The following is an 18,956-nucleotide window of genomic DNA, read 5'->3' as shown; positions in this document are numbered from 1 at the left end:
GGGTGGGTATAAGACTTAAACAGAACAGCAAAAGCACTGAACAGAAAGAAAAAGATTGACAAAATCTGGCTGCACTGAAATTAGAAGTTTCTTTCATTGAAAGACATTCAGAGAGTGAAAAGGCCACATAATGGGAGAATATATTTGCAACACGTATAACCAACAGAGGTTCATGTTTAAATGATTCCTGTATTGAACGTAAAGAAGAAACAATTCCATAAAAAAATGGGCAAGCAACTTGCATGGACATTGCACAAAAAGGATATCCAAATGGCCAATGAATAAATGAAAAGGCACTTGATAACATTAGCTATTAGAATCGTGAGGAAATATACATTAGCTAAATCAAAATTACAGATGTTACCAAGTGTTGGTAAAGATTTGGAGCAGTAAGAACTCTCATACCCACAGGGTTGGTGAGAATGTATATTGGCATATACATTTTGGAAAACTACTTGGCATTATCTACTTAATTTTAAGATATGTATACTCTATGATTTAAATATTCCATTCTCAGGTTTATAACTGATGGAAGTGTGTGTGCTTGTGCACCAGAGACATATATGAGAATATTCATGGTAGAATTACTTGTAATAGTCCCAAACTGTAGACAACTCAAAATGTCCATCAGCAGTAGAATGAATAAACAGACATATTCATACAATGGAATATGATACAGTAATGAAAATGAATGAACTGTAACCAAATAGAATAAATCTAACAAACATAATGCTATGTGAAGAAAAACAGACAGAAAGTATTCTATGTGATTCCATTTATATAATGTTTAAAAATGAGGCAAAACTATTAATAGAATATTTAGTGTTTAAGGATATATCCTTAGGTGATAAAAGTACAAAGAAAAGTAAGAAAGTAATTGCCATAAACAGTCAGGATAGTTGTTGTCTTTGGTGGACGCAGAGCCTGTAGTTATTGAGAGGGGGCATGTAGGGTGTTTTTGGGGTACAGAAAATGTTGTATTTCTTGAACCTTAAGGTGGTTACATGGTGGTCATGAATCTGTTTGTAATACTTGAGCTGTACTTTTTCATTTCATGCACAGTTCTCTATGTTATAATTTACTTGAAAAAACAAGATAGTGGGACCAATAAACCAAATGATGACCTAGTGTTATGCTGAGAGCAAGTAAGATACCAGTCCTGAATACATAACTGGGACAGTTTATTGGTAGCTTCCCTCTCTGTTTATAGCCTAAATAATGCATTCACAGGGCTGTAGTGATAAATTGTCAAAATGAGGAAATGAAAATATGTCCCATTTTTTGATGCCTATTCAGGTTTAAGAGTTTTATAGGCATTCATCATTACCGGTCAGCTTTGATTTTAAAATCTGACTTAAGCGAAGATCATGAAAGACAAACACTTTGTGAGAGAGCTAGGCTTTACATATTGCAGCACAGCACTGGGACTGGTATTATTTGTGGCTACTACAAATGAAAGAAAATCAGAGCCAGCATTTTCAAACAACATTCTCTGAAATATTTATTATGTTGAGTCCTCAGAGATATTTGCAAGAATTCTTTTAAGTTATTGCAACAAAAGTTCAAGGTTGTTTTCCTTACTTTGTGTCGATATATCAGAAACAAATCCTATTCACTCTCTATGTGCTAGTATTGAACTTTGAATCTACTGCATTTTTTCAATAACCGTAAGCTATATCATTTAAATGCTGACAATGTAATGAAAAGAAAAGCTTTTACAAGAAAGATTAGAGGTCAGAAGGGTTTATCCTGGTAATAAGAGCCAAGAGTGGCATTGAGTTGTCTTCGCATATGAGATTATTCTGCATATCTAATTGTTACCACAAATCCAACACTCAATATATTTAACTTAAAATTGTAATGGCAAGTTGGTCTGCTGACACCTTCCTGGTCATTCCAGACCTTATAAATGTAAATTTTATGTAAAACTTTAATAAAATACACATTTGTTGAATATCTACCACGTGGACTTGAATATATTAGTGCTGGAAAATTCAGCCTCTATGAATATGACATATGTGAAGAAGAACACACACACACACACACACACACACACACAGTGACCATGGGTCGAAAGTAGCATGCTCTGCTCAACATTGTATATGCTGAGGTCTCATCTTCATAAGGACCTTGCAAGGTGTCCATTTGTTGCTTTTTAGAGAAAAGGAAGCTGAGGATCAGAAACGTTAAGTTATATCCCTGAGGTCACAGAACTAAATGACAATGACCATGGACCAACAGAACACACCTTTAGCTGGTGGTTCCCAGGTACAGGATAAACACATGGTTTTGTCTTGTACATCTCTAAGCTGCATAGTTGCTTTGAAAGACTCAGTCTATTTGTGTAAAGATATGTTAATATTTACCCTTTCAAATGGAAGTGAAAGCCAAATCTGCACTACCACAAATGTAGGAATGATTTGCCCACAACTTGCACAGAAAATAAATATTTTCTAGGCAAGAGTCACATAGCAAGTTCTCTGAATGGAAGAGGCAGGCTCTGCTTCCTGAAAGTATTTTCCTTTGAAATGCTGGCAAAGGGGAACTTCAGAGGCGGAGAGCCTGGTGTGAAGCTCTGTGGGGTAACTGAAATGCAGCGCGCCAAGTTCCTACCTTCTGATTGATTTTTATTGTCTCTTCTGTGTGGTAGAGGAGGAGCTTTTCCCCGGAAGAAGTCAGGTTAACGTACACCTGGAGGCAGGGGTACTGAGAGAGTTTCCAGCAGTCTGGACCGCAGCTGAAGGAGCAATTAAATGTTTCCGTGATGGATGCATTCAGCAAGGTGCATTGAGACTCTTCGGTCCACACGCTACAGAGAAAGGGGTGAGAGTAAACACAGGCCCAAGAGCTAATAGTGAGAAAGGCATCATCTGAGGGAATTATTTCTCAGCTCCTGAAGCTGAAAAATCTTTTCTAAATCTCTAATATGATCTATCTGTGTAAAGTTTAGGCCTTCGTATAGAACAGCTTTAAGCAAACTACCATATAGCATAGACAAACTTGGACACGCGAGAACGTTTTCAGTGACTTCCATTTTATATGGTATTCTCTGGTATTTGACTTAAGTTCTTTTTTCCCTTATTGAACTCCCTGGTAACATGAAGCATGCTTTAAAATCATCATCTGTCCTCACCCTGTATTTACACATTGCAGGCAGCTTCTTGACATGCTCCAGCCCCTACCTCTGTATGTTTTACTTTGTACTTTCTGCATCCCAGATCCCTTCCCTGCCCCGTTTGCAGGCACAGAAGGTGTGAGGGAGAAGGAGCGGGAAGATGACAAAGGAGTGGAGGGTTGTGTGGTCCAGCTTGACAGATGGAACGACAGTGACAGAATGCCTTACGGTCTTTCTAATAAGGGAAAAAGGATAACTCAACCCTTTCGTTATATCATGAGCAGTCACTTGCTGCACATTCCTTTCACCCTAATTGGTACTTCATATATAATACCTTCTTTTGTTCTCTCAACAACTGTGCAAGTTGGGAAGCAATTTCTTTTTAAAAGTGAGTGAACTGAGAAATCCCATGACATATGCAAGGACATATAGCAGTAAGTGATGGAAACTGTGATCCCACCCAATCTTGTAATTCTCTAAGGCGCAGGCTCATTCTATTGTGTTGTGCTGTCTCCCCACAAACACAATGGAAAAGAAACTCTTTTATGCAGACTAATGGATGAATAAGGGTGTCCTGTTACGTCTCACCTGGAAGAATCCAGCTGCCCATTTGTCAACTTGTTATTTTAATATACCTTTAATTTTATGATCAAGATTAACATTTGTAATTAGGAATTAACACACTAGCAATCAATGGTTTGGTTTTGGATATAAGCTGATCACCACAGCAATGAGAAACGTGTTTTCTTTGCAGATTGATACCCTTTCCTTTTGCTAGACAGGCATCCACAGCATCTTGCCCCTTTGCATGTGTGAAGTTTTATTCCAGAAGCAGGATACTAGACCTGATCCCCTCCCTCGGTGTGGCAAATTGTGTTTTCCTGGAACATGGGTGGTCACATTTTGCTTATATACTGAGGAAAAAAATCTTTGATGGTTCTAAGCAGATGTGAAGATCTGAAAGCATTTTGGAATCAGCGACCACTTGGGGCCTGAGGCATCAGCACTTTCATTGAAAATGAGCACAGCTGAAGGCCATCAGAGAAACAGAGCAGAGCAGCCACAAATGTGAAAGATGATGCCTTAATTTCAGCAAATTACTGTATTTCAGCTAGATTTTGCTTCTAAAATGAAAGTATTAATTTAGATGGAGAAACAAATGCCACAAAATTGTTTCATTTTCTTTTGGATTGAAACCTCAATTTTTCATTAGAAAAGGTCTTGTTTCTTTAAGCTGAACTGCTGTGAGACTTCCCCCCATTTGATACATCAAGGCTGGGCTCGCCTGTGTTTAGAGTGTCCAATTTATGGACAACAGCTAGAGATGATGGTGGGATTTACCACGTGGCTTACCGAGGGCGAGAGTACACTTGCTGTCTCACAATTTATTTGCCTCCCTATCCATTCAGTAAACCTACGGCAAATATTGAAATGAAAAGATTCAAAATCTGTTATTTTTAAAAGTAGATGCATAGCAGTGTTTCTCAGCCTAGAAGGCCCATTAGAATCACCTGGGGAGCTTTAACAGATACTGGTGACTGGGTCCCACTCCAGACCAATTAAATCTGACCTTCTGGGGTGACGATGATGGGGGCTGGGTATTGTCATTTTTAGAGTTTCTGGGGAAGTTGGAATATGCAGTTGAGAACCACTCACGTGGAAGGTGATGGAGGGGTTGGTTGGGGTGGAAAAGGGAGGAGGATGGGGAACGGACAGAAGTGTGAAGTGGCAAGAATAGGGACTTTTCCCTATTCTTAGCGAGATGTGGGCTTGAATCTTAGCTCTGCCACAAGTAAGAGCTGTAAGACACTGAGGAAATCATATTTCTCTTGAGCCTCAGTTTTGCCATTTTTATAATGAGTATATTTATACTTAACCTTATAGAGTAATTGTGATAATTAAACAAGTACAAGTCTTTGACGCCTGGTATCCATGTTATACATAGAGCTATATTTATTATTATTATTAGATAACATTATTGAAAAGTATTGTTTACCAGGAACTTCTCAAAATTCTTATCAGGAAAGAAGGCGAGGAAGATGACCTTAGGGTTGCCTAAGTGATGGGGGAGGATGGAGGAGGAGACAAACAGCAGGGTTGCACCCTCCCAGTGGTATTACCTTTGCATGTATGAGCGCAGGAGTGTGATTCCCAGCAGAAAGTACATCATGATGGAGCACACCATCATGGCCAGTCCCAGGAGAATGGCTCGGTCCTCTCCTGCCTTCAGTGCTGTGACTGTTTTCCTTTTGTCCAGGAGGTCATGGTCTCTGATTTTCTGGTAAATATTTCTGAGGTTGAAAACAATATGATCTTACATAAAGTTTAGTTAATCAGCATGCCCCTAGAGAGCAGGTCAGTTTCTGTCCATGCTTTCCTAGGGCCCTCCAAACCTGCCTCAATGCAGCTGGACCTCACTGTGTGTCCACTACTTCCCACACAAGTACACACATGCATGCACACACACTCACAAGCACATGCACGCCTGTACATGTACCAGTCCTGAGCAGAAATAAGCCTTCCTTCTTTACTCTGGGGCCAATGTCTAACTGTAAATTAATTTTCGTTCTATCTAATTCTAAAGAAAGAAACCAATCCCCTCAACCCTCAAAATAATGCTTTGGGTTTGTTGACTTTACCATTTAACCCAAAGCTGATCATTATTGATTTTTAAATAATTTTGGAATACCTAATGGAGCATTGATTCAAATAAATGGCAACATATACTTGGAATATATCAAATTAATCTTTCATTTCTCTTCAGTAATGATAGGCAGAAGTTATTTTGGTTAACATTTTTCTCAAGCTGAGGGCTGCTTAGGGCTTTGTTGGCTTGAGATTGATAAGCAGTGTGAAGATGTAGAGTGGTGACCCAGCTATTCTTATATGGGAAAACATTCGATTGAGTTAGAAAAGTGTCATTCAAATTGAGGCCAGACCTTATAACTTTGGACAGTTTTATTAGTATTTTTGTTTTTTATTTTAGAGCAGCAATGTAGGATAAGAAAACAAGAAATTGAAATCAACTGTCTCCTGAGTTCAGACTGGTTTCACTGCTTATTAGCTGTGTGATCAATGAGAAGTGCCTTAGACTTTCTTTTTTGAGATGGAGTCTCACTGTGTCACCCAGGCTAGAGTGCAGTGGTGTGATCTTGGCTCACTGCAAGCTCTGCCTCCCTGGTTCACGCCATTCTCCCGCCTCAGCCTCCCGAGTAGCTGGCACTACAGGCGCCCGCCACCACGCCCGGCTAATTTTTTGTATTTTTTTAATAGAGACGAGGTTTCACCGTGTTTGCCAGGATGGTCTTGATCTCCTGACCTCGTGATCCACCCGCCTCGGCCTCCCAAAGTGCTGGGATTACAGGCATGAGCCACCGTGCCCGGCCGTTCCTTAGACTTTCTGATCCCCAGTTGCCTGCAAAGTGAAAATAATGTTTAAATGCATTTTAATGGCTAAGTGACATGATACAAGCAAATCATTTAAGAGAATGACTGACATGAGATTAGTAATAAATGTTCCCATTCAAAAAATGGAGTGGGGAGCTACAGCTCAATGACACGGACATCAGAAAACCCTAAAATTGCTACTATTCTCCAAAGAATTTCTAATGGACAAAACTGCAAGAAAATTAATAGTGTATAAAGATTAGGGATGGAGGATTGGATTTGAAACCAGGTCTGGAGGAGAAGGTAGAAAAGAAATGCGGAAGTGCTGGATGCTGGGTGAGATGAAGAGAAGCTTGAGTAGGAAGGCAGTGCTCAGGAATTCCTGCAAGGCCTGCGACCAAGAAACAGCTCATGATTTCTCGGTGTCTATTTTGAGGAGGGAGCTTTGGATTGCAGGGCAGTGGAAATGGGAAAATCGCTGGCCTTTAGAGCCTAGAAACAGCGAGGACAAATAAAATGCTGAAAATGGAAAAAGAAACTCTTAAGTCATTTTTTTTTTTTTTTTTAGCTTCAGGCAAAAACCAATATGCACAAGAATAACTTCAGATTTTTCATTCAAATTTTTATCGCTAATCACTCTTGTTGCTTGGGAGAGGAACCAGAGTAGACTCTAAAGTGGAACTTTGCAGGGGAGGGAAGATATGCCTGTTGTTTGTGCAGTTGTGTGTTTATTCAGGGCTTATATTTAGCTTTGTGCTCGAGGATGGCCTGACTGGTGTCTATAACCAATGTCTCTTCTGATTGGCTGATCATTCTGGGCTGGTTGCTAAATATTTTGATTCCTTATAGAGGTGATAGAGTGCGTCTGTACTTAATATATTTCCATGAGGTTGTAGGGCTGAGTATTTATTAATCTAAGTATTGGTTGTGCAAAATTAACTGATTAGCTTCTTATTATTATTTTAAAGTTCTCTTTATGAGGTGGTTTATATAAATCTTACTCTTTCCTTGCGAAGTCAGCTCATTGTAGTAGGAGAGTCGGAGCTAAATACAGGCCTTTGTTTATCATCTTTTCATGTCCCTGTCCTTCCTGGCTTCTTCCCGCTGTCACTTGCTCTTGGCTGCTCATGGTTATTACCAGAGGCCTGGAGAGCCCACATCTTTCATTGTTCCCCAGCTCCCAATCCCAGTGCCCCTGGATTAGCTGGCCTGCCCTGCTTTTGACTTCCACAGACTGGCAACCACCCACCCTCTGTGTTTCTTCATTTTTTTTTGAGATTTTGTTTGGAAATTGTAGGATTTACATCAAAGCTTTCAAAACTTCACCCTTTATGAACTCAAATTTTAAAAAATCAGTGTCCGTTAGTGGCTAAAGCCAGTGGGCTGAAAGCTTTTCTGAATCAGGAAGAGACAGGCCGAGTCTGAGTAGCTTCAAAGACCTGCTGTAAAATAATAATCTGCTGTTACTTCACTAATGTTATTTATCAACATGTATTTAACTCTGATGGCTGCCATCGAGGTCTGCATTTCCTGCAGATGGAAGACAGCAAGGAGGGAGCATAATCTCACAATTCCAGGGTATTAGACTGTCACATAGCATCACTTATGTCAGCCTATACCCATAAAAGAGAAGTGTAATCAGTCAGTTGTGTCATCAGAACAAGAAGCATATAAAAATGATTCAAACCTGTAATTCAAAAACAAATCACAATTTGAAAGTGGTTAACAAATGTTTTTGATATGCTCTGGAATGTATAGAGAGGGGAAAAGTGAACAATTTTCATAGAGCCCCCAAAATATCTGAGAAATCAGGATACTACCCAGCAAAATGAAAGTGGGTGAGTGGAGTGGGCTGTGCCCATGGAATTCATTAGTAAATGATGATCGAATTAATGGAAAATAAAGAAATGAATACATGATTTGGAAGAGCAAAGAGTTCAGTTTAGGTTCACAAACTTTTCCTGAATGCTGGTAACCTCTTGTTATTGGGGATATGGGCCCTGCCCAAAAGGAAAACAGATAAGTATATAAATATCAGCATAGGATGAAAAATATAATGATGGAGCAATTCACAGAGTATTACGGGAATAGAGAAGAGGGGAGGATACCCCAGCCTGAGGAAGCAGGATGGAGAGCCAGGGTTGAGTTTAGGGAAGGGTTCCTGAAGGAGAAACACTTTAAACAAAATATTCAAGTTTTAATCAGGGTTAACCAAATGAGACAGAGTCAAGGGTATTTTAGACAGAAGGACTCACATGAGCAAAGCGATGGAAACTTGCAATTGCATGGTGAATATCAGAAACTATAACTGTTTTAATATTACTGAGATGCCTATGGGACAGGGAAAGAGGCAGATGAGTTTGCAAAGGTAGGTAGGCCATGAAGGGTTTTGTAAGTCATTCTAAAGAGCTTGGCCTTTACTCTGTAGTGAATGGGAATCTGTCAGAGGGTGACATGACTGAGTTTCAGAATGATCACTCTGGCTTCTGTGCAGAGTTTAAGAAACAAGATAAGGCTTAAATCAGAGAGAGGAATGGGGGGACTATTACTGTAGTGTTGGCAAAGGACAATGAGGGCTGGATCTAGGGTCAAGGTAGGATGTATGAAGATGAAACGGTACATGGAGAAATATCTACGGGACAGAACTTCAGGATTTGGTGGCTGATAGAATACAGTGGATGATGAGGAAGCAAGAAAAGTGATGTAGTTTAGATTTATGCTCCAGTACTTGGTGTGGATGACTGGAGAAATGGTGGAGAGTAGTAAGGTGAGATCCTTGTTTCTCTGTTTCCCTGCTCTTCCAGGATCCAAAGAGGTGACTTCTGCTGACCTTGCTAAAGAGGAAGAAAGTGATTGTACATTTATAGATTCTCTTCCCACAGGTTTAGTGTCCTAAGTACAGGCAGAGGAGTGACTAATCTCAGTGGTGAGATATGCCAGAGTCAGAGGGCCACCTCTATTTTCTGGGTCATTGCTAATGAGTGGCATAATTTTTGTAAAAAAATATATCATTTTGGATTTGTGTTTGTACAGGCCTGGTGTGCTTTGGTTTTTTGCATGTCCAGATAGTAAGGGTAGTAAGTCTCAGTTGGAAAAGAGGGTGTTCCCAGCCTGAGACAGAGTGGGTTAGTTGGCCTCTTCTACACCATGTTGTCTTCAGTGTTAGCTGGAAGGAGCATGATGCCATAATTTGGGCCACAGGCCTATGCGTCCTTTTCCATACTAGGAAGCCATGTAATGTATGAGTTACTGTGTAACTACTAACAAGGCTGATAGCTCATCACCCTTTGGTTCTTTCTGTCTATTCTTTATGAATCTATCTGAGAGGAGTTGAGGGTGGAGGTGGTAGTTCTGAGAATAATGGAATGAGGGCCGGTACAATTCACTGATGTAGAGAGCTCAGGAGGAAGAATGAGTCTGGGGTATGACTATAAATTCAGTTTTGGCTAAGTGTGCTGCCCAGCAGTGGGTGTAGAGCAGGAATTTGACTTTATAAGTTTGACACTGATCTAGCCTTGATGTGTCCTGCAAGGACACATTTAAGGCCTGTTGAGATAGTCTTGGCTTCATGGTGAACCACATGTTGACAACAACAAATAGTAGATATAGTGCAGTCTTTACTATACATAGGGAACATTCTGCTCAAAGCCTTTGGAGAACAGAAGTTATTAATATATCTACAGGGCAAATCCAAGTATAACAAAAGTGTTTGTGGTAAATGTCTTGTAAACAAAATATTTTCAATTGTTTAGTAAGGCTTCAATAAATTTTACCCCAAGTAATAGTCAACCTAGTAAAATTTTGTTTTGAGCTCCTTTTGTATAGTTTCTTGAAATTTGATATTGGGGCTCATTATTTATGAGGCTATGCATATACAAATATGGATATAAAGAGTAAAATGTGCAAGAAAATTTTTCCTCCTTGACTGTCACCCATTTAAATTCAGATTCCCTTGGTATCTATCCCATAAGGAGAAGGAGAGAAGTCCTCAGGTTAAGGCAGCATAAAGGCCATTTATGAATTAATTTGTTTATTCATTGGTCAACATTTCTAAGTCTTCATCAGATGAAACACAATGTGCTAAGTTCTGGCAATACCAAATAAATAAGACTTAGTGTCCCAAGGGAGCTGAGGGAGATGTCAGTCATTGCAATGTGTGGCAATGAGACTGATTAGAGAGGTGTGTACAAGGGAAGCAAACTGATATACCAAGGGCCAATTTGCTAAAGGATCAGTTTCTCAATGCCTAATTCCCCAAAAGCCAATTTACTGAAGGATCAGCTTACTACATAAATATTTTGCCAACTTTACCACACTTACAGATTTAACAAAGACTTCTTTTAAGGAGTATTGTTTTAAATATAGTAAAGGATTATAAATAAATTTGTGTATGAATATTTTAAGACTATATTTTAAAAATCTGTTCAATCATAAAGTGTGTTTTTCTTACAGATGTATTCATCTTAGCAGTATTTTAGAATCAGTTTGATATTTTTGAAAGCTAAGTTTTCTAGGGAGGCTTAGTCTCTTTGTAAATATATTCTTATGAATATATTTATAAATATGCCTTTCTTGAATATGTTTGTGAATATATCCTTCTAACAAATATAACAAAAATTTGGCATTTCATGTGGGAGCCTTTCAATTTTTACTAGTTTTCAAATTCTTTTTAGAGTCATTGGCTGTTTTCCTAATATTTTAGTATTATTGAAATTCTTGTGGCAAATTTCACATTGCGACCACTTTGATGGATTTATCAACTTTATCAATTAACCAAAATTTGTTTCTTGTACTCATTGATAAAGGTTGTGGTAAGAATAGTAGGACCCTCTGCTAAGTTGAAAAGAAGAATCAGTGAAACACGAAGTCTGGCCCACTGACCTAGAGAGGGGGACACCCAGAGGATAGAGGAGGGAAGACTAGGGGGCAGAGGAAGCTGGAGGGCATGGCTGGTATGGGGGTGGGAGGAACAGGGGACAGAGAGAAAGGGAGACTGGAGACAGTGGGTGTCTGGGACAAGAGATGGAAAGACAGAGGGGCAGAGAGATTGAGAGACAATGGCTGCAGAGAGAGACAGAGTGGAGAGAGTCTGAAGGCCCTAAATCTGGCCCCCTTGTAAATGTTTTCATTCCATTTAGTGTGGTTTATTGTAGAACTGTGTAGGGTTACAATGATCATACCAAATTTGTGGTGTATAGCGAAATTCGATAAATTCACCAAAATGACTGATGGCAAATGGATTCTTTGGCAAATTGGCCTCAGGCACATTGGCCATTACTTTTTCAGGCATTCCTTAAAATGAACATTCAGTAGATCGATGGTAGAAGAAAAAAACAAAAGGGACAAATAAATGTCAGGAATTGAAAACTGTAACTACAGACACGTTATGAATTCAATTGGCCCAGGGCTATGATTTACAAGCACAAAGGTGGTTTAGGAAGCCTGCCAGTTAGGGACCATAACTTGATTTAAATCGTGATGATTAAGTGTCCTTTGACAGACCAAATTAAGTCTTGGATGAGCAAATGATTGAGAAGGGAAGAGTATCCAGGCAGAATATGAGAGAATAGAGGTAGCAGAGTGTGGTTGGATTCCAGGATATTGTGGGTGGGGAATGTCAGACAGTGAGCTGGTTACACAGGCAGGGGCCAGAGAAAAAGGATCTTGTATGTCTTTTGAAGTTAGAGAGGGGATTAAAGGAATTAAGCAAGTACAATGATTAGATACGTGCTTTAGAAAGATCACTTGTATTAATGTGGCTGGTTGTTTAGAAATGTTTACATATGGAGACAAAGGGACTGATTCTTAAACTCTCCCAATGTTTCAGGTATTAGATACAGAGGGGTTTAAAAAAAGAGAAGTGATAGAGGAGATTAATATTTAGATCTACTTAGATGAAGTTGGAAGCCATTATCCTCAGCAAACTAACACAGAAACAGAAAACCAAACACTACATGTTCTCACTAAAAAGTGGGAGCTGAGCGATGAGTACATGTGGACACAGGAGAGGGAGCAACACTTACTGGGGTGTGCTGGGGAAGAGTGGGAATGGAAGAGCATTAGGGACAACAGCTAATGCATGCTGGGCTTAATACCTCGGTGCTGGGTTGATAGGTGCAGCAAACCACCTATGGCACATGTTTACCTATGTAAAAAACCTGCACATCCTGCACATGTACCCCAGAACTTAAGAACAAACAAACAAAAAAAGCAAACAGATTTAGATCTGGGCATCATTTGTGTCTAGAACTAGCAACACTATGGGTTTTAATGAGACTCTCTAGGTAGAGAAACAAAAGACAGCATGGCCACTAAAACATGGAAAGGGCAGAAGAGAATTCTGCAGAATCCTGAATCTCTCAGATATGTGATGGGTCACCTGGTGGGTGTAGGGAAGAGAAGTAGGGAAAGCATTAATTAGAAATGAAGAATTAAATATATCTGAAGTTACCTGGCTGAGAGCTCTTCCAGAACTTACATGTGCCGAATATTTATGTTTGTGCCTCTCTGGCCCAGTGAATACTGAGCTGTTCAAGAGTTAAAGACAGACCACATCTTTGTAAGTTCAGTCTCTTGCATTTATTAGGCTTATAAGATATGTTCCTTTTATTTGGACTAGACTGACTACAACAAGCCTAGGTTGTAAAATAGCCAGTTATAGGGAAGCTGAATGGTCTACTAAAACTAAATAAATCAGGGAAGCATGGCTAGAACATACCTCAAGTTTCTGTCTTCCCATTAGTGTCCATTGGACTCTACCACCAACAAATTTAGTATTCTTTCCAGAAAAAAATCAAACTCTCCAGGCACTGAACCCTCTAGTTCCCAGACTTAGGGAAACATGCTCTTCTGTTAGATCTTAAGGTGAACCTGTGGGGCAATGGATTGCTGAGTGCCTTCAGAGCTTCAGTGAGCAGAGCTGCTATACATCTCTGCCCCATGAGAACACATCTGTTATTTCATATGGCAGAGAAGGCATGGCATTGACGAACACAACCATTGTTCTGCCTTCTGTCCACCACAGCCTCCTCCATTTTTGAGATGTGCTCCTTTTACATCTGTCTTCATCTTCAATTAGTTTCAGATTTCATGGATTTTTCCTTGAGCTGGTAGGTATATATTTTATGGTACAATTTGATTAGTTTAATTATTATTATCGTTTTTGGTCTTTTAATGTGTACATTTCATCGGGAGCAATGAGTTTTTGAGTTTGGGGAGAAATGACAGTCACACTTCATTTATGTTTGTATATGTCATTAACATGAAGGATTTTGTCCACGAGCTTAACGTTATTATTGCCAACGTATTAATTCACGAGACTTCCCAGGAAGTCTTGTAACACTGTGACCCAGGTCTTAGGGGTAAGACACTAAAAGTGAGAACAAAATTACAGAAATGAAGGTTGGAATTATTTCTTTTTAGTCCTGCCTTTAGCTTATTAGATAACATACTCTCCCAATGACATCTTAATATTTTAATTCATATTTATTTTTGTTGGACCAATTAGCATATTAAATTTTATGAAAAGCTTTAATGCAAGATATAGAAGGAAACAGGAAATTATGTGAATTGTCTAGATAAGTGAGGGTGTTATAACCTAGAGAGACTTTGAGAAGTACTGACCTTTATATTGACCACATTATTTGGCTCTAATGCAATAATGCTAGAAATAAGTAACAAAAAATAACTAGAATGACATCTACAGATGAAAGTAAAACTATAGTACAAAGAACTCATGGGTCATAGAATAAAGTCCAACAAAAATTAAAAATCAGAATTAAATGATATGAAAAACACTATAGAGCAACTAGTGGGATGCAGCTAAAGCAATACATGGATAGAAATACGTAGTTTTAAATACTTATATTAGATAAGAAGAAAGCCTGAAGATTAATGCACTAGGCATCCAAGTTAGTAAGTTAGAAAAAGATTAACAGAATATACTAAAAGAAAGTATAAGGAAGGAAATAATAAACTTGAGCAGAAATAAATGAAATAGATGAACTATATTAAAGCACTAATGAGTTCAAAGGTTAATTTCTTTTGAAAAGATTAATGAAAAACTGAAAAAAACTGATCAGGGAAAAAGTAGAAAAGGGCCAAATAAGTATAAGGAATTAAAAACTATAACTACAGATAAGGTATGGATTAGAAAGAAAATATTGAAAATAGCTATATAATGAGACATTTGGAAACTCTGAAGTATATAACTTCCTGAAATATACAGCAAAGTTTTCAAAAATATAACTTACTGAAACCAATTCAGAAATAAATAGAAAACTCAAATAGTTATAAATCATTAAAAATTTGAATCATCAGTTAAAAAATCACCATAATGGAAACAGTAGTCTCTGATGATTTATAGTTAAACTCTACTTATAGTATACAAATTGTTCCAGAACATAGAAAAAGATGAAATGCTACCCAACCTATTAATGAGGTTAGTAAACTTTGATACTAAAACCAAATCAGAAAAATACACACAAAAAAATCATTCTCAGCAAACTATCGCAAGAACAGAAAACCAAATACCGCATGTTCTCACTTATAGGTGAGAATTGAACAATGAGATCACTTGGACACAGGAAGGGGAGCATCGCATACTGGGTCCTATTGTGGGGAGGGGGTATGGGAGAGGGATAGCATTAGGAGATATACCTAATGTAAATGACGAGTTAATGGGTGCAGCACACCAACATGGCATATGTATACATATGTAACAAACCTGCACGTTGTGCACATGTACCCTAGAACTTAAAATATAATAAAAAAATTATAGGTCAATGTCTTTCACAAATATAAATGTGAAATTTTAAAAACAAGTTAAACTAGGAGTGTATAAAAATGAAAATATACCATGATCAAGCTGTGGCTATCCCAGGAATTTATAATGTGGGTTATTATTTGACTATTAATGTAATCTATTACATAAATATATTAAAGGATTATAATCATATAATAATGTAATAAATGTAGAGAAACATATTTGACAAAATTTAACATTCATTCATGATAAAATCTCCTATCAAATTAAAAATAGACAGGAACATCCTTAATATGATAAATGGTATAGAAGAAATACCTATAGTAAACTTGATACTTAATGGTGAAATGTTGACAGAATGCATTTTATGAGCAGAAACAAAAGTAAAGATGTCCATTATTACCTGTTTTATTCATAATTTACTGATTTACTAGCAGTATAACATATGAATGAATAGTATATTTACTGATAAAGAAGAAATAAAAACATTATTCACCAATGATGTAATTATGAAGAAAATACAGAAGAATCTACAGATAAATTATTAATAAGAAAATTTAGGCTGGTTGTGATGACTTGCACCTGTAATCTCCACACTTTGGAGGCTGAGGTGGGAGGAGGATCACTTGAACTCAGGAGTTCCAGACCAGCCTAGGCAACACAGCAAGGCACCATCTCTAAAAAGAAAATTAGCCAGGTGTAGTGGTGCATGCCTGTTGTTTCAGCTGGTTGGGGGCTGAGGTGGGAGGATTGCTTGAGCCCAGGATTTCCAGGCTGCAGTGAATCAGGATTACGCTACTGTACTCCAGCCAGTGTGACACAGCAAGACCCTCTTGCAAAAAACAAAACAAAACAAAAAACAAAGCACAAACAAAAACTAGTATAGTTGCTGAAACCAAAGCAATATGCAATAGTCAATTGCCTTTTTATATATTAGCAAAAATAGTGTAATTTCCACATTACAAAAAAAACAAATCACTCAAAAGTAAATGGAACAAAACCAAAAATTGACAAGTGGGACTTAATTAAACTAAAGAGCTTCTGCACAGCAAAATAAATAATTAACCGAGTAAACAGACTACCTACAGAATGAGAGAAAATATTTGCAAGCTCTGCACCTGACAAAGAACTAATATTCAGAATCTATCAGGAAGTTAAACAAATTAACAAGAAGAAAACAACCCACTAAAAAGTGGGCAAAGGACATGAACAGACACTTCTCAAAAGAAGACACATATATGCAAGCCAATAAACATGAAAAAATACTCAATATTACTAATCATTAGAGAAATGCAAATTAAGACCACAATGAGACCATGCAGGGTGTCTCTTATTAAAAAGTCAAAAATAACAGATGTTGGCGAGGCTGAGAGGGAAAGGGAACACATAGGCACTGTTGGTGGAAATGTAACTTAGTTCAACCTCCATGAAAAGCAGTGTGGAGATTTCTCAAATTACTAAAAATGGAGCTACCATTTGACCCAGCAACCATAATTGATACCATTACTGGAGTGGGTATCTACCCAAAGGAAAAGAAATCATTCTGTCAAAAAATATCTGCACTCATATGTTTATCCAAGCACTATTCATAATAGCAAAGTCATAGAATCAACCTAAGTGTTCATCAAATGTGGTACATATACACCATCAAATATTGCACAGCCGTAAAAAGGAGTGAAATCATGTCGTTTACAGCTGGAGGCTATTATCCTAAGTGAATTAATGCAGAAACTGAAAACTAAATACTGCATGTTCTCACTTATACGTGGGAGTTAAACAATGGGTACATGTGGACATAAAGCTGGAAACAATAGACACTGGGGACTCCAAAAAGGGGCAGGGAGGAAGGGAAAAAAGTTGAAAAACTACGAATTGGGTACTAGGTTCACTATTTGAGATGATGGGTTCAATAGAGGCCCAAACTTCAGTATGACTCGATATGCTCATATAACAAATCTTGCACATGTACCTTCTGAGTCTAAGATTAAAAAAACAACAGCAGCAACAACAACAACAAAAACGACAAAGTAGTGAAGTTATGAGAGTAGGGTCATTGAAGTTTCTTTATTTTTTGGCAGGATAATGAAAGCGTTAATTATCTTCATATTGGTCAATTCATGCACACATATGAAAATGTAATTATCTAAAAACATAAATGAAATATCCAAATTTCCAAATGGGAGAAAATAAAATACAATTTTAAAGACTTAATTAGTTTGGCTGAATTAAACAGACCAAAATTACACAAACAAATGAATGATGAGTTAAAAAGTCACTTGAGTTTGAAAAAGGCAGCCCAAATATATTAGTAATAATCATAATTGATTTACTCTACAATATTATGCTGAAAGTCCCTGACAATAGATTAAGAATGTAACACATGAGAAAAATACCATAAGGATTAGAAACAAAGAAACAATATTATTATTTGAAGAAAACACAAATATGGGAAATCCATACAAATCTATCAGCAACTACTTAAAAACATACTGAGTTCCACAAGGTTGATTGATAGAAAAAAATCAGTAACTACAAAAGCGGTAGCATTTCTATACATCAGCAGTAAAAATACATATATAACATAAGAGGTATGATAATAATTGCCACGAAATATTGCTTAAATATAAATCTAATGAAATAATTGCAAAATGATACTGGATGAAATATAAAAGTCATGGATAAATAAGGAATTATATTCAGGGATGTGGAGACTCAATATTTAAAACAATTCAGTTATTCAATAAATTCAATGCCATTTCAATAAAAAAGATAGTACTTAGGAATAAATCTAATAAATGATGTACAATTTTTTTAATGCAAAACTTTCTTAAGAGATATTAGGGAAGACAAACCAATGTAAAGGTTAATCGTACTCATTCAGAGAAAGACTTTCTGACATAAAGATGTAAATTTATCACAAATTAATTAATTTTATAAAATTCTATTAAAAATCTCAAGAGTTTTTTTGGGAAGTACGATAGGTGTGACTTGCCAACCTGATTTTAAAACTTAGTTGGAAGTGCAAGTGGCTAAGAATAGTAAATACTCTTCTGACTACCAAATAACAAGATGGGTGACTAGTCCTATTAAATATCAAGATGTGTAACAGGCATAATGCTAAAAATTTAAACTGATGTGTGGTGTTTGTCTGAGGTAGACAAAACTGGCTGGTAGAACAGAATAGAGATTCAAAAACATATCCATGTACACATGGAAATGTAATAAATGACAAGTGATTTTTAGATCAATGGGGAAAGGATAAACTCTCCAATAAATGGTGCTGGGGCAATTGGTTATCCATATAAAGACTGGATGTTGGATATCAATTCCAGATGATTAAATACTTAATTATGAAAGATAATGCTACATAAAATTTAGAAAACTGTGCAGGAGGATGTGTATTTGAATCTGGAGTAGGATGGGATTTCAAAATTTTCCAAAAATTGTTAACTTAGGATATATTAAAATTAAGAACATATTAATATATTTATCAAAAGACATGATAAAGAAAGTGAAAAGCCAAACCACAAACTGGGAGAAGCTATTTGCACACATATAGCAGATAAATAATTAACATGGACTTTTATAATGAATTCCTACAAGTCAAGTAAAAGACGATCCAGTAGAAAAATGGTAGAAGTATGACTATAATTGCTGCAAAATGTTACTTAAGTATAAATCTAATGAAAT

General features: G+C 37.3%; 1 protein-coding gene across 3 annotated transcripts in view; it reads right to left on the bottom strand.

The window, feature by feature from the left end:
* Positions 1-18,956, bottom strand: part of KCNMB2 (potassium calcium-activated channel subfamily M regulatory beta subunit 2) — a 294,624-nt gene that overhangs the window by 12,406 nt on the left and 263,262 nt on the right. For all 3 annotated transcript variants that reach the window (XM_045386608.3, XM_065540208.2, XM_045386607.3), the window contains 2 exons: positions 5,236-5,406; positions 2,614-2,809 (listed from right to left, as the gene is read on the bottom strand). In XM_045386608.3, coding sequence (XP_045242543.1) covers positions 2,614-2,809; positions 5,236-5,406 — 367 coding nt within the window. The remainder of the gene's footprint in view (positions 1-2,613; positions 2,810-5,235; positions 5,407-18,956) is intronic.

This window comes from Macaca fascicularis, chromosome 2 (genome assembly GCF_037993035.2).
Source record: "Macaca fascicularis isolate 582-1 chromosome 2, T2T-MFA8v1.1".
Classification (NCBI taxonomy): domain Eukaryota; kingdom Metazoa; phylum Chordata; class Mammalia; order Primates; family Cercopithecidae; genus Macaca; species Macaca fascicularis.
Note: the sequence above shows the minus strand (reverse complement) of the source record. Positions and strands in the feature narration are given on the sequence as shown.